The sequence below is a fragment of the Scylla paramamosain genome, chromosome 9 (genome assembly GCF_035594125.1).
Source record: "Scylla paramamosain isolate STU-SP2022 chromosome 9, ASM3559412v1, whole genome shotgun sequence".
NCBI lineage: Eukaryota > Metazoa > Arthropoda > Malacostraca > Decapoda > Portunidae > Scylla > Scylla paramamosain.
The window spans coordinates 26,819,133-26,834,950 of NC_087159.1; the positions used below are offsets into that span (position 1 = coordinate 26,819,133).

General features: G+C 42.9%; 1 protein-coding gene across 3 annotated transcripts in view; it reads left to right on the forward strand.

Annotated features, from left to right (window-relative positions):
- The window catches only part of LOC135103801 (uncharacterized), a 168,748-nt gene extending 164,094 nt beyond the window's left edge, over window positions 1-4,654 (forward strand). The window contains exons 13-14 of one of the 3 annotated variants that reach the window (XM_064010570.1): window positions 1,102-1,486; window positions 1,817-4,654. In XM_064010570.1, coding sequence (XP_063866640.1) covers window positions 1,102-1,486; window positions 1,817-1,886 — 455 coding nt within the window. In that variant the 3' untranslated portion in view covers window positions 1,887-4,654. The remainder of the gene's footprint in view (window positions 1-1,101; window positions 1,487-1,816) is intronic. The other 2 variants (XM_064010569.1, XM_064010571.1) reach the window with 2 other exon arrangements.
- Window positions 4,655-15,818: the final 11,164 nt, after the last annotated feature.

Sequence of the window (15,818 nt, forward strand, 5' to 3'; positions counted from 1 at the left end):
GCTGACCTGTTACATAGATGGATAAATGTGACTATTACATCTTCATAGTGCCCAAGAGTACAGGGACCTCTTTGCCTAAATATTTTATTTCATTATAGCTTCCTGTTTACATGCCATGCTGTGTAATGTTTAGATGACTGGAAACTGTAACAAAGTAATTTTTCATAACACCACCAGTACTTGAATGTTCTCTTCATTACAGGAAGATAGAACAGAAAAATATTATAACTTGCCTTTCTTTTATCATCCCAGGGTGCCATTCTGCTATATTTTTCATCTGTGATCTGTTGGACACACTAATTCATTTGCTAATGTCTGCTTTTATTGTAATTAAGAAGTTTTCAACTTTAGTCTGCCATAATCATAGTGTACCCTAAAACTTCAAGTTTTTTTGACTGGTGCTGGTTTTCTGTACTGTAAGGGTGACTGAAGTATATTGTGCATCATTCTACTGACTACTTCTGTTGTTACTATGTTCCACTTCAGTCTTGAGTCTGGTTTTTATTTATTTAATCATTATAGTTTTCATGCACAAGGGAAGCTGACTTAGGATAAAAAATTAATTCAGGAGAAAAATGCCCACTATTTGTCTCCCAAAAATGAAAAGTAAAGAATTTCAAAGTAAGAACCCTTTCAGAATTCCTTGTTCCCTTGAAGTTCCCTTGAAAGGCCTCACTTGTTGGCTTGTCTCAAACCTCTCCACCTCTCCATGCTCTTTTCACAGTGTTACAATCCCTTTACACTATTATCTTTCAGAGATTGAATATCAGTTCCCTAACGCACTGGTATCTTACTCCATGCATTGTCTGCCTTTGATGTACTGGCAAAACACTCCATTTGGCAGTAAATTATTTTTGTGATATTTTACGTACTCTTAATTGTTGCAATAGAGACAGCTTGTGTTTTACCACCATACACCTTAAGTGGCCCTTTTTATTTATTTTTTTTCTTAGCCATTTTTTTTTTTTTTTTTCATCTGAGCCCTTCGTAATTAAAATATTAATGATGAGTAAAAAACATATATAACAATCTTTTACAATTAATCCCTTTTGTACTGAACTGGACTCCTGTATTAAATTAAAAATCCCTTCTCACCATCAGGTGTTTTGAAGCTCAACTTGGAACCAAAGAAATCAACCAGTGGGAGGAACAGACACAGCAGCAGCAGAAGTGCAAAGACTGACAGCACTCCTACACCTGACACTGAGGTGCCAGCCAAGACCCCCACTATCATAACAAACCCCCAGAGTGATGAGGCTGAAGGCTGCAGGCGACCCACCACCCTCAGCCTGCCTGGTGGTGTGGTGGGGAGGGAGAGAACCAACACCATGCAGAGTGAAACCAATGCTAGTCCAACAGTAAGTCAAAACCCTGATGCCGTGAGTACAGCCACAACGCCACCCCCAAGAATTGGCACGGGTAAGACCAGAGAAGACACACTCCTGCCCCAGACGTCTGCAGTGAATGGTAACTCACAGCCACTAAGGTAAGTTGCTCTGGTTTTTATCTACACTTACTGATAAGTGTGTAGGTAGTTGGATATAAGTTTGGACTTCATGTTAGTATTAATGCTCTTGTGTATGGGTTGTCAGGTACTCTTGAACGCACCTCACACTTACTCTTTGGTCACTAGCGGCACATGCCCCACTAATACTTACGGGAAATGCACTCCAGTAGTTACGTGATTAACCAGACACTCAAGACAGCCTTCAGTTCACTCTTATTGTGTGTGTGTTGTTTTTATATCCACATCACCAATGCTCAAAAAGATGACTCTACAGAATTAATAATAATTGTAGATTTATTTCACCATCAGGCATATCTTACACCATGGAACAGAGAAAAAAACTGCTGAACTATATACTTATAAACTACACCCAAAATGAAGATTGACTTCTGTCATTACACAAAAAACAACACAGGCATGGAGGTGGTACAGAGATATTGTCTGTACAAGGAGCTGTTGGTGAAGCTGGGGCTTGAAGATTACCACCAAGGCTTACAAATAGGGATTATAGAGGAAAAGTGCAACATAACCACTGTCACATGCTCATGCACTCACCCGCTCACTCACTCACTCACACTGGGAGCACTTTTCCTACTAATGTACCTAAGGTGGACTTTTGGTTTTAGTCATCTGTACATTGTTTTCTCAGGAAACTGTGGCTGTAATGTGATTATTCAGATATACATTATGACTCAGAAGTGGCTCCTAATGGCCATTTTACTGCCACTGTTCCTTGAAAAACAATCCAAAGGAGATAACAACCTATCATATGAATCTAGGACTCCCTTGATGGCTCACAGGGACTTTTTCATCAGGGATAAAGGTGTTATTTTCTGCCAGCCTAACCTTGGCCAGGATAAGCTAAGCCATTGCAGGACAGTGGACAGCAAGACTCCTCTTTGGCCTGCTGCCTTAACTCTCTGCACATCTCCCAACAGCCTCATGGTGGTTGGTGAACACCCCTGCACCTCAGGCGACAGCCGCTTCTCTTCCCTCCCAATCCGCAACCACCTCTCAAGAACCCTCACTGACGCGGACCAGCGGCTGGTGTGGGTGTAACTCAGACCACGGATGTGTGGTGGTGGTGGTGGTGGTGGTGGTGGTTGCCTCTTAAGCATGAATCTCAAGGGCTGTGGATGGTTTTGGACTGACATGTGTCCAAGGTGCAGCATCCTTACCTGAATCTCTCAGTGTTATGGCTGCTTTGGTGTTTAACATTTATGGGTGTCATTTTTTGTCACCTATTTATTGATGTTATATTTATTTTCACTATATGACCTTTGCTGCACACATAGGACTGTCTGTCTGTATGCCAGGATGACATCCCTCAGAGGGGCATTGCTGAGATCAGGAATACAGTCACAGAATTTTACCATCACAGCTCCAATGTGTGGCCAGGCCATGTTCCTCTCACCACAGAGGGAATGGCAGTTGTTACTGTTTGCAGGAAGTGCTCCTTGCAGCCAGTCATTGTCTCCAGTTGGTACTGGGTTGTGGTACTTCAGGTTTCTGTTAGGAAAATTAAGTTTGTGCTCATAAAGTTTCTAGAACAATCATGGGTAAAGTTAACCTTATGTTCTAAGTATTTGTGTTTTAATAAAAGAAGAATTGTTGCTGTTCAGAATTAAGGTTTGAACAAAAGAAAACAGTGCTGGTCCTCCTATCTCTCTGTGCCTTGCTTCTGTGCTGGAAGACCTCAGCAAGGGATGACTGTGGTAGAAGTGCTGCCAAGTTACCTTGCTTGTATCTCTTCACACACTACATCACACCTCACCTCTCCCACCCTCTGTCTGTCCTCTTGATATGTTATTATGCTGTCCTATACATTCCAAAGATGTCTCCCACTCATTTTCCCCTTTTCTTTATTCCCAAACATCAAAAAAAAATTGTCTTTATCCACCCTCTAGATACTACACCATCCCATATTATTATTTTCTTTTCTTTCTGCATTCATTTTAGAATTCCTTAGCTTCTAAAGGATATTCATCCATATTTATCTCACAGACTTCTCTTCCACAGTGGACATTCAGTTTCCCAATGGCTGACCAGCTTTCTTATTTGAGTTTTATATTCCATTACTTGAAATAAGCAAGGGAGGCATGAACTGGAAGTGAGGTGACATCTGCCTCACCACACAGACCAAGAGCACATTAGAAGAATGGTTTTCTGAACATTTTTCAGCTGACATTCCTGTTTGTCTCAATCATTACAAATAATTCATTGGCCAGTGAGTCACAGTGGAGTACCAGACTCATTTGAGGTATTGATCTCCACTTGTAGTGAATGCAGTTCTAAGCAAGTCTGATGTTGTCATGCTTGGTGCAGGTTTCAGAATTTTTATTTCACCTGGCACCTGAAAGTGGTGCATGCCTCTTGTACAGGAAAGGAAAAAAGATTAGGATGGACAGGATGTTGCAATGAGACAGCCAAGAGTACAGATTGTCAAAGGCATGTGTACTTATTGTGTCTTCTTTATGAAACTTCCAGAGCAGCTGATGTCTTCTCTTCTGATGGTGACTTCTGAACCTCAGTTCAGATCAACTTCCAGTGACCTTATATATACATGTTTTTGTTTATAGACTAATTATAAGAGTATTTAGTTTCCTAGAAAGGAACATACTGTATGAATACAAGAGGTGGACTGTGTACTTGGTTCTACAAAGCCAAGCCAAGGTGTGAGAACTTGTTGGTGAAGATTTCAGTGACACACTGTGTGTCTTACTGGTGGTGTGTTGTGTTGGTACTTGCACTGCACAGCTGCTGAAGAGAGTATCACCTTCCATACCTAGGGCAGGTGGATTAAAAATGGGAGGTGCTCAGACACACTCATGTATTACTTCAGATGATACATGAATTCAAAATTAAATTCTCACAGCAAAAATTACAACTATGCCTTTTGCATGGGATTGGTTGGTCATTACCCAACAGTGGCCAGATTCTTGCCTGTGTGTGCCCCAGTACTTTCTTGATCAGCTGTGTTGCAATTATTCCTTAGTCGTAGAAATGTGAAACATGTTAAGTTTTATCAAGCTTGATATGATGTTCAGCAAGAACTGATTTTAAAAACAAAGGATCTACAGTTGACATGTAAATAAATGCATAATTTTATTTATGTATTATATCATGTAAGAATGACATTCTAAGACACACTTGGTTTGAATTTCATTACAATTCTGTATATTCAAATCAGTTCCTGCTTCTATACCAAAGATATTACCTGGTAAAATCTGCTTTAGCCTTTTGCTGCTGAGCCTCAAATGTGAGAAAAATCAGTGGTGTGTTCATTATATTTTCATGCAGTAAGGTAACCCTCACCTTCACCAAGGACAAGAGGCAAGGTATTTAGTATCTACTCACATAGTAAAGGAACAGAACAGTTGTGTACACACTAGTAATCAAATAACTGGACAAACTCTTTACTCACCAGTCATTCATATAGTGGGACTTATTCTGAATGAGAGGACCTGCTTGTTGTAGAATAGTGAATCTTTATTGTGGAATCTGATTTGTCATAAGCCATGTATTAGTGCATAACTTCTATCCATATCATAAATACAGACAGCACAGCTTTAGCAAACAGTGATGTAAGTTAGTGATAATTATGTGGTGCTGCTGTGATGTCAAGCCCACACCTCAGCCTGCAGGCAGATGATGGGCATTAACAGGCTGCTGGTGGATCAAGAACCATGAGTGCCAGCCTGCTTTAGGAGAGTGGACTAGTGTATTTGTGTAGAGGTTAGAATGCAGCAAAGGAATACATACAGTCATTCTAGGTATTTGATGCAGCTCTGTTTAGTTGTCCCAAGCAGTGATGTCACAGACCAGTTAATTTTGTCTGTAAACAAAATGGATATTGATGTGTAGACTGTTGAACTACTTCACATTCAGAGTTCTGCAAAGACAAAGAAAAGATGAGATGCAATAGCTGGAGCTAGTTATCAGACACATCCAAACACTGGGTGTTTGTATGAAACATTGTGTGGAATACAGCATCACTACTTTAGGCAACTGTACATGTTATCATTTGTCGCTAAGGACATGTTTATGTTATAAACTGCGGCTAGTTAAGTATTGAAAGGGCATTAGTGTTTACTGTTAGAAAGTCTGTGTTCGTGTTTTTTTATTGTGTTGAGCAAGGTTACATGAGAGGAAGGTGGTATACTTGAGTTTGTGTGTGTGCACCCCTCTCCCTTGAAGACTTGGTAAGGAAGAGTTGTTGATCCTAAGGATTGTGTCTTTAGTCATTGGTATCAGTCTGCCTCACAAGCCTCTGAGCATTGTGTGGCAACATTGGCCTGGTAATTATGGAACATATGGTACATTTATTTGTCATGGAATGCTTTATTTTTAGGAATGAATTTTGGTTGTTGGATGAGTTCATGCTGCATGCATCAAGAAGTGAAAGTCTCTTTATGAATCTAGTTTATTGCTTGAAGAATAACTTATTCTTGAATCTCCATCGTGGTGTGTTATGTGCTGTTAAATAATAGTAGAGTATCTTAAGAATTCAACTCTGCAGTAACCACTGACACAAAGCTTGTAGGGACCCACTAAGTTTTCTGATCCGTCCATATATTGTAGTGTTCATGGGGTGCTGCTGAAGTGCTTTATTAACAGAGGATTAACACTTCAAGACTTGAAGGTTATGTCTGAAACAAATATTTGTGTTGCACAACTCATATGCCGCCCTTGTGGCATGCATGTCTGTTTAACAGAGTACCTAATCCTTGCCTTGTGAGCTTCATACCAGATCTGAAGTTAAGTGACATAGAGTTGCAGGCATGTGTTTCCTTTATTTTTTTACTCCTCCCTCCCTCCCCACCTGTCTCTCCCTGCAGATGTGTGACATTTTGAGGCTGAGTATTTATTTATTTATTTCATTTATTTATTTTATTTATTTTTATTTATTTATTTATTTTATTTTATTTATTTATTTTTTTTACATGTTAGCTTAGGTTAATTGTTATTTTCTTTCCATCACATTATGAGAGGCATTGTTTGTGCCTCAGTTGTGCGTTGTCTTAAAATAAGAGCTAAAGTTGAAAAGCCACCAAGGTGCCTTTAATGGGAATCAGTCATGAGCATGTCATGAAATCTGTACCATGGATCACCTCTTACAGCAGGTGTGAGGAGGCAGGGAGACGCCTGCAGTTTCTGGCACAAAGGTTGGCCATTTGATCCTTTCCAGTGTTTTCTTTGAGGGTAGAGGTGGCGCTCTTCCTCTGACCTCAGCAGGCCACATAACCTTTATTGTCTAGCCTTTGAAATCTTTCATCACCATGTACAGCATCTCATACATGTTTTACTGAGGTTATAAATGTATGTTTCTGATATATGGCAAATTACTAAAAAAAAAAATAAAAAAAATAAAATCCTTATACTGTATAAGAATCTCGCATACATACTTTTCCTGTATCATAAAGATGCTGACTGGTAGTTGAGATACATGTTTATGTAAGTATGTAAAGCTGAACTTAAAGACAAAAACCGCAGGTTTTAAAAGTTTAAGGGCTGTGGATCCCGTGTAGAGCAGCTCTGTACAGTCAGCAAGTGTAGAGTGAAGTGATGGTCTGCCTCCACTCAGCCAGTCAGGTGGACTCGCGGGAGTGTGATTCCATCTTGTTTGGTCATACTCAGCTAACATGCCACTACTCACTCCCAATATATTTAGTGTTTTCCTCAATCTCGAGTTATCTGATATGAGAATGTAACAAAATCAGACGACTGACAGATTCTCAGCAGATCAGAGATGAAGAGTGAGGGAAGATGCTAAATACAATGGAAGAGTGACGGCTTACAGGACGTGTGGCCATGACTGTGCCTCCCTCACCAGTCCACCTCTGAAAGTGCTGCAAGAAAAACTATATTGAGGTGGAGTCATTCTCGATTGAGTTCAAGGATTTTTTTTTTTTTTTATGCTTCTTTACATCTCGTTTTGGATTATTTAAAATTCACCAGTGAAATGTGTTATTGTGATGTCTGTTCATGAAATTATTCATTACACTACTTAACAATTTTATACCTTAATAACAATAGTATTACAAGTTTGCTGTGCAGCTAACTTTTGTAGTGAATTGCTATCAGGTAGACATTGATGTACTAACACAAGCATGAGTATTGATTGATGATAACACATCCCAGTACTGCACCTTTACGTACTGCAACACCTGTAGTAGCAGAACTAACATAAACCAACGATGCTGCAATTAAGTCTCAACGTGTTGATTGTCCAGTGTGTTCAATTTCCTGATTGCAGTATTTATTGTGCATTCTGTTGTGGTATTAACCTTGTGTGACCATTTCCACTTGTACCAGCTGTCACTGGCTGCGTGGCTGAAGGGAAGGTGTGTCTGTGTGCTGCGTGCGTTGTGTTTCGTAATGTCCCTTCAGTTTAGGAATGTTTTCGTGACGGTGGCGTGACGATTAGTATTAGCAAACCTTATGTATTCAGTCAAACTGTTCATATGCAGCTTGCCTAGAGCATTATAGTGTTTAGTGACAGCAGCGCGGGCGTCGGAGCCAATGCCGCGTCCACGGGGTAAATAGTATGCGAGATTGTGAAATCCCAGAAATCGGATGTGCCTGGAAAAATAACTGACGTCAGACAGGTTTCCTCATCACTTGGTGGGGTCCGGCACAGTACGGGGGTGTCTCGGTGACGCGACGCCTCACGTGTTGCTTCCTTTTCTAAGAGATCTGAACATGAATAGTATGAGACATGGGTCATCAACACCTACTGCGTTACAAGACACCAGGTTAATGCTATGCATCCATTGTTGAGATGAATGTTGCCACCTCGATGCGGTCTTCGCTTCCCGCGGAGGTGAGGCATTTCATATTCACGCAAGACTCGGCGGCCTCTCGCGCCTTAGGTTTCTGCACCACAAAGTCAGGTCAGCTTTAATTGAAAAAAAGGGGGGAAAAATCTGTACCGCCACCGGGGAGGCGCCCAGGAGGTGAGGTGCGTGTCCGCGAGAGGCGACCAGGTCTTGCCGGTATTTTAGAAATGAAGTCAGTATTTTTTATAGTATTCGAAATTAAAAATATAAAAAAAAATGTGGTTTTTATTGTCACTGGAGTAGTTACATCATCTCGTCGCCAAGTGGACAAGATAACGGCGCACACACACACACACACACACACACACACACACACCAAGGCTAAGATACCATTTGAACACGTTTCATTATTATTCATTACTCAAAACAAAACTTTACAAAAAAAGAAGAAAAAAAAATTTATCAAGATGTGGAACAAGATACCGCTCATGTACACCAAGCAGCACCCTTCTCAATAAGCATTGCTATAGGACGATAACGAAACGCTATCACCCAACATACAAACTTTGACTTGGCCCGTGCTTGCCTCCTCTCCTCCCTTGGGACAGGTGCTCAGTGGGGGTAGCGGGTGGGTAGCCGGTAGCCTAGCCAGCACCACCACCACCACACCACCACCACCACCACAGCACCAAGCGGCCGCGACCTTGTGACCGACCACGTGGGCCTCTCTCCGTTTCCCTCTCCTCGTGTGGGCGGCGAGGGTGGAGGGGCGGCTTGGTAATGGGTAGAGACGTGAGGGAGGTGTAGCTACAACTTGGTGGCCTTGGGGTGTATACTGCTAAAGGGTTTGAATGCATTTAGCTGCTCCTGCGGTCCCTAGACTTGCCTGGAGAGACAGGCACGTGGAAGGTCAGGTATGATTTGAGATAACGGGATATTTCAGGGTTTTCTAGGGAACGATGATGAAATGTAGTGTTATGAAATGTTAAAGAAAGGTCGGTAGTTGATGGATGAATGGAAGGTTGTGAGTGGTTTAATAGAGATCCATACTGTATCCTTATTTAGACAGCAATGGCATATAATGTACTCAATTTGTTAATGGGTTACAAAATTATGAAAGTTTTGATTAATATAAAATTCAGCCTAATTTCTGGCATGGAGGGATGTTAATGATATCACATTACGCTGCAAGACAAAGCAAGCAAGTAAATATTAAAAGTTAGTACAGGATGTTATGAAATCCGAAAGGTTGACTTGACATAATGGAGTGACACGTATATACATATACAAAACATCGACTTGTATGATGATGAGGAGAGGAAGGAAAGGGATGAGGGAGAGGAGAGGGGGGATGAGTAACACTAAGCTAACCAATCATCGCCACGCTGTACATACGTGCCACTCTCACTCACTCACGTCACCCATCGCTCGCTCACTCACCACATCATGCCACGCCTAATGATAAATTAATATAAATGAATAAATGAAATATCGACCTTTACCACCCTACCTCTCCCCCTCCCCATCCCACCCCTACCGCTCCCCACCCCTGCCCCTCCCCGCCCTAGTCATCACGAGTTCTGTGGATGCCTGTGTATGTGTGTGTGTGTGTGTCGCGGGATGAGGCACCTCACTTCCCGTCCCGCTGCCGAACAAAGAAACACGTCGGGCTGCTGCTGCTGCTGGTTGCTTTTTTTTTTTTTTTCCACCTTTTCTTTTTTCTTTTTTTTTCCCATCTTGTTTCTTGTCCACGCGGAATGGCTGGTGGCGGGAGGTGGCGGCTCGTGAGGAAGACAGGAGGAGAAAGAGAGAAGAGCGTCGTGAGCGCGGGTTGCAGCTCTCACTCTCTCCTCTCTCTCTCTCTCCCTCCCTCCCTCTATATCTCTCCCTCCCGCTCCTCCGCCTTCTCTCCTCCTCCCGTCCTCCGAGGCAGGCCACGTAAACAGCAGCAGCAGCAGCAGCGTGCAGCATTTGTCACACGTATGGCAGGAAGCTATTGATCAACCACCTCAACTAGCATGTGCGAGGGATACTGAGCCTCGGCCACGCCTCCCCTCCTCCTCCTTCCTCTCCGGTGCTGCGGCCGCCTACGGGTTTACAGATCCAACACACCTCCACCTCCACCTCCTCCACCACCTCCTCCACCTCCTCCATCCATCGCCGGTCATTTCTATTTATGGCAACACTTATTTATTCGCTTCACTCATGCTTGGCCGCGCGCGCAAACACACACACACACACACACACACACACACACAGGGTATTCAATCTCGCTCTCGTCAACCTTAGCAGTATAGGTCCTCTCTCTCTCTCTCTCTCTCTCTCTCTCTCTCTCTCTCTCTCTCTCTCTCTCTCTCTCTCTCTCTCTCTCTCTCGGGATTTAAGCCTCGGCAAAACAGAACACCTGCCCGCTTAAGGGAGGTAGGGGACTTGAGGTGAGAGGAGGGGCAGGGGGGAGGAGGAGAAGAGGCAGTACAAGCGAGTCCCTTTGCTCATACCCGCCGGTGCCTCCCTCTGTGGGCACGGCGCGCCTCCCGTAACGTAACCTTGTCTCTCGCCGCCTTTTATAGATCCATGTTGTTCGCTGCCTGTGTAATGTTTGTCTCACTTCGGCGTCCGGTGATTTGTTAGAATTGCCACCTCGCGTACGTAGATAGATAGGCTGTATGTATGCATGTATGTGCGTATGTATGTACTGGGCCTATGTATGTATTCCTTGACGCGTGTGGCTGGCTGTGGGTGGGTGTGCGTGCATGTGTGTGTGCATGTGTGAGTGTGCGTTCATCCATACATCCACGCATCCATCGTGAAAGCCTGACACGTGGGGACTCAGCTCCTCTGCTCTTTATGGGCCAACTGTCATGATCTGCTTGCAACTTTTAGTCAATATTCCCTGCTATAGTTTTATTTATTTATTTTTTTTTTTCTCCTGTATCTATGGAACACGTATTGATGCATATAGACAGGCAGAAGTGACGGGCAGACGGCTAAATCTCTCTCTCTCTCTCTCTCTCTCTCTCTCTCTCTCTCTCTCTCTCTCTCTCTCTCTCTCTCTCTCTCTCTCTCTCTCGCAGAGCCGCTGACGGAGGGGTAGTTGCGGGTGCCGACGAAGGCAAGGAAGGTCTTCGGTTATTGTGCAGCTTGAAGGTGAGCGCCTCGTCTCGGTTCACGTATATTTTAACGCTTTGTGTGTTTGTGTGTGTGTGTGTGTGTGTGTGTGTGTGTGTGTGTGTGTGTGTGTGTGTGTGTGTGTGTGTGTGTGTGTGTGTGTGTGTGTGTGTGTGTGTGTGTGTGTAGAGAAGCACATAATACCTGCAGGGATGTAATGCTAATGATATGGTGAGTCGTGAGGACACGTGTGTGTGTGTGTGTGTGTGTGTGTGTGTGTGTGTGTGTGTGTGTGTGTGTGTGTGTTCCTGGGTGTTTATCGTTACATGCGTCACAAGTGTGTTTACGATGGGGGGGAGGGACATGGATGTGCACTGGGAGGTTAGAGGGAAGGTAGGAGGAGGGGAGAAGTAAGGGAAGGGGAAGGGAGTGGTGAGGGATGGAAGCAACAGCAACAGAAGCAAGCAGCGGCACAGCGCGGCACAGCACACAGCAATGGCCATTCCCCCTGCCCTCTGTACACCTCGTTATTACCTCCACACACACACACACACACACACACACACACACACACACACATGTAATCTGAGCACCCTAATCTTTTCTCATTAAGTTTCTCCAGCGCTTCAGGTGTGATGAATCTATTATTATTATTATTATTATTATTATTATTATTATTATTATTATTATTATTGTTATTATTGTTGTTGTTGTTGTTGTTGTTATTAATACATTGTAGTAATACTAGAAGCAGACAAGTTTTGCACATATGCAGCACTCACACACACACACACACACACACACACACACACACACACACACACACACACACACACACATGCACACAAGCTCACAAGTGTTATGGAAATGCAAACAGAGTGATGTATTACCGAGACGTTGGTGGAGGCGAGGAGACAGATAGGGAGAGATGATTGCTGGGGAGAAGAGAGGGGGGGTGCCAGAGGAGGGGGGTTGACGAATGAAGGTCTTTCCCCATCCCCACCACTACTACTAATACTACTCTCCCCGCTTCTTCCTCCATCCCTGCAATAAAATACAATAAAAAGACACAAAAAAAGTACAGAATATTATCATGACAGCAAACTCGTCCACGCGGCATTGTCTACCTGCCAGACACCTGTACTACTTAACAAGACATAACACCTGCTTACCTGTGGCATTACACCTGTCTACATCCCCTGTCCTGGCGTCCTCCTTTCTGCTAGCGTCCCTCACTGACTCCTGTCCCTGCGTCGCCCACCCCCCCCCCCCCTCTCTCTCTCTCTCTCTCTCTCTCTCTCTCTCTCTCTCTCTCTCTCTCTCTCTCTCTCTCTCTCTCTCTCTCTCTCTCCCTGTTGTCTAGTTTATTGACGTAACAGCTTCCCCTTTCCAAAATTCAGAACTGTCTCCCTCTTCCCCTCCCCGCACTCCTGTCATCACCCCAACACCCGCACACAGGCAGTCACCCCTCCCTCCTCCGTGTTGCCTCCGCCTAGAGATCTCTTCTTAAATCCCACTACACACCTTCACCCCTTTCTAATAACCCCCATGTCACCCCTTTCACTCACCCCTCGTCTGTTGTCCATCTTCCCCTTGTCCAATACACACGAATACACCCCTTTTCCTCTCCCCCTTACTCTACCCTCCCGTCCCCTCACTCTCCCCTCCCAGTGTCACTCTTTCAGCCTAAACCTTTCCCATTAGCTCCGTTTTCCCCTCGCCTACCACCACCACCACCACCACCACCTCCACCACCACCACCTCCACCACCGCCGCTGCCGCCGCCGCCTCCTCCCCTCCAGGAGAAACAACTGCAAGTATTGATCTCGTCTTCGTCTCACCAAAAATTCATTGTTTTGAGGAACTGTACCGTTGATACTGCATTGAATTTTAATCAGAGCGGCCAACCTGCTCTGTATATGTGCTGGGGAGACGAGGAGGAGGAGGAGTAGGAGGAGGAGGAAAAGGGAAGATGGGAGATGGGGAGAGTAAAGGGGAGGAAGTTTAAGAGGAGTATTGAGAGGAGGAGGAGGAAGGAAGGGGAGTAAGAGGACTGATGACTGGATGAGGAAGGCAGGGGTAGTGGTGGTGGTGGCGAGAGAGAGAGAGAGAGAGAGAGAGAGAGAGAGAGAGAGAGAGAGAGAGAGAGAGAGAGAGAGAGAGAGAGAGAATATGCCTCGGCCCTGTGCAAAGATAGAGGGAGGGAGGGAAGGACGGAGCGAGAGAGGGAAGGGAAGCGAAGGGAGAGATATATAGAGGGCGAGGACGAGGAGCGAGCGAGAGAGAGAGAGAGAGAGAGAGAGAGAGAGAGAGAGAGAGAGAGAGAGAGAGAGAGAGAGATTGAGATTCTGAGTATACGAGGGGAGGAGGAAAAATAAAGTATTGATAGAATTATGAGGTGACAGGTATTAAAAGGTGATTATTAGTGGTGGTGGTGGTGGTGGTGGGTGAGAAGAGTGTAGAGGGGAATGTGTTATGTACGGTTCTCCTTGTCATCATCATCATCATCATCATCATCGTTATCATTATCATTGTTGTTGTTGACTTGTTATCATCATTCTGCTTCATTTACCTGGTTGTTCTATTATGTACCTGTTGCTTATTTATTTATTTATTTATGCATGTATTCATTTAGTTAGTGATTCATTTGGTTTGTTCGTTAATTAGCTTGTTAGTGGGGAAAGACAAATTGTGGGAGTAATAACACCAGTGGTGGTTATATTCAGCTGTTCTCTTTGCACTACTACTACTACTACTACTACTACTACTACTACTACTACTACAACCACCACTGCTACTACTACTACTACTACTACTACTACTACTACTACTACTACTACTACTACAACCACCACTGCTACTACTACTACTACTACTACTACAACCACCACTGCTACTACTACTACTACTACTACTACTACTACAACCACCACTGCTACTACTACTACTACTACTACTACTACTACTACTACTACTAATAATAATAATAATAATAATAACAATAATAATAGTGATAATAATAATAACAATAATAATAATAATAATAATAATAACAATAATAATAATAATAATAATAATAATAATAATAATAATAATAATAATAATAATAATAGTATCACCACCACCACCACCATCACTACTATTATACTACTACTATTACTACTACTAACATCACCACTATTATACTACTACTGCTGTTACTACTACTGCCACCACCACCACCACCACCACTACTACTACTACTACTACTACTAATAATAATAATAATAATAATAATAATAATAATAATAATACTGCTGCTGCTGCTGCTGCTGCTGCTGCTGCTGCTGCTGCTGCTGCTGCTGCTGCTGCTGCTGCTGCTGCTCCTGCTGCTGCTGCTGCTACTACTACTACTACTACTACTACTACTACTACTACTACTACTACTACTAATAATAATAATAATAATAATAATAGCACAACCACTTCCAATACTGCTACTACTACTCTACTACTACTACTACTACTACTACTACTAATAATAATAATAATAATAATAATAATAATAATAATGATAATAATAGCATACCACTTCCAATACTACTACTACTACTACTACTACTACTACCACCAACCGCGCACAAGTGTCTACTGAGCAACGTGAGGTGCTGGTGTGGGAGAGGAGAAAGAGGAAGAGGGAGAGGACATGTGCCTGCTCCCTTTGTAGTCTCCCTCTTGCTCTCACTCTTCCACTCTCTCTCTCTCTCTCTCTCTCTCTCTCTCTCTCTCTCTCTCTCTCTCTCTCTCTCTCTCTCTCTCTCTCTCTCTCTCTCTCAGTGCTACAATACATCAACACACACACACTTTCTCTTCCTTTATTGCGCTGTTGTGTGTGTGTGTGTGTGTGTGTGTGTGTGTGTGTGTGTGTGTGAAAGAAATGTAATAAATAACAAAAATAACTGAATGATTGATATATGGGATAGATGAACAATAGATAAATAGGTGATAGATGAGATGATAGATAGATTGATAAATAGATGAAATGAGATAGATAAATGTAAATGATATATCAAGATTAGAACACGTCAAGTTAATGAACGTGATAAGTAACTAGAATAATTGAAATCATAAATATTTGGGATAGGCAAATAAATGATAGATTGATAGAGAGACGAAACGAGATAGGTAAATGTAAATGATATATGAGTACTGAAGTTATTAAGAAATGAACAGGATTTAAACGTGTGAAGTTATTGTTTGTTTGCTTAATGTATATAAGTTAAAAAGGTGATAATGATGATGATGATGATGATGATGATGATGATGATGATAGCAGCGGCGCCTTTTCAGTCTTCTGGTTGTAGATCTCACGCGCATTAGTCAGAACTAGGTAAACAAGAAAGAACATGATAATTTAAACTAAAACGAAAGAAAGAAAATGGCTC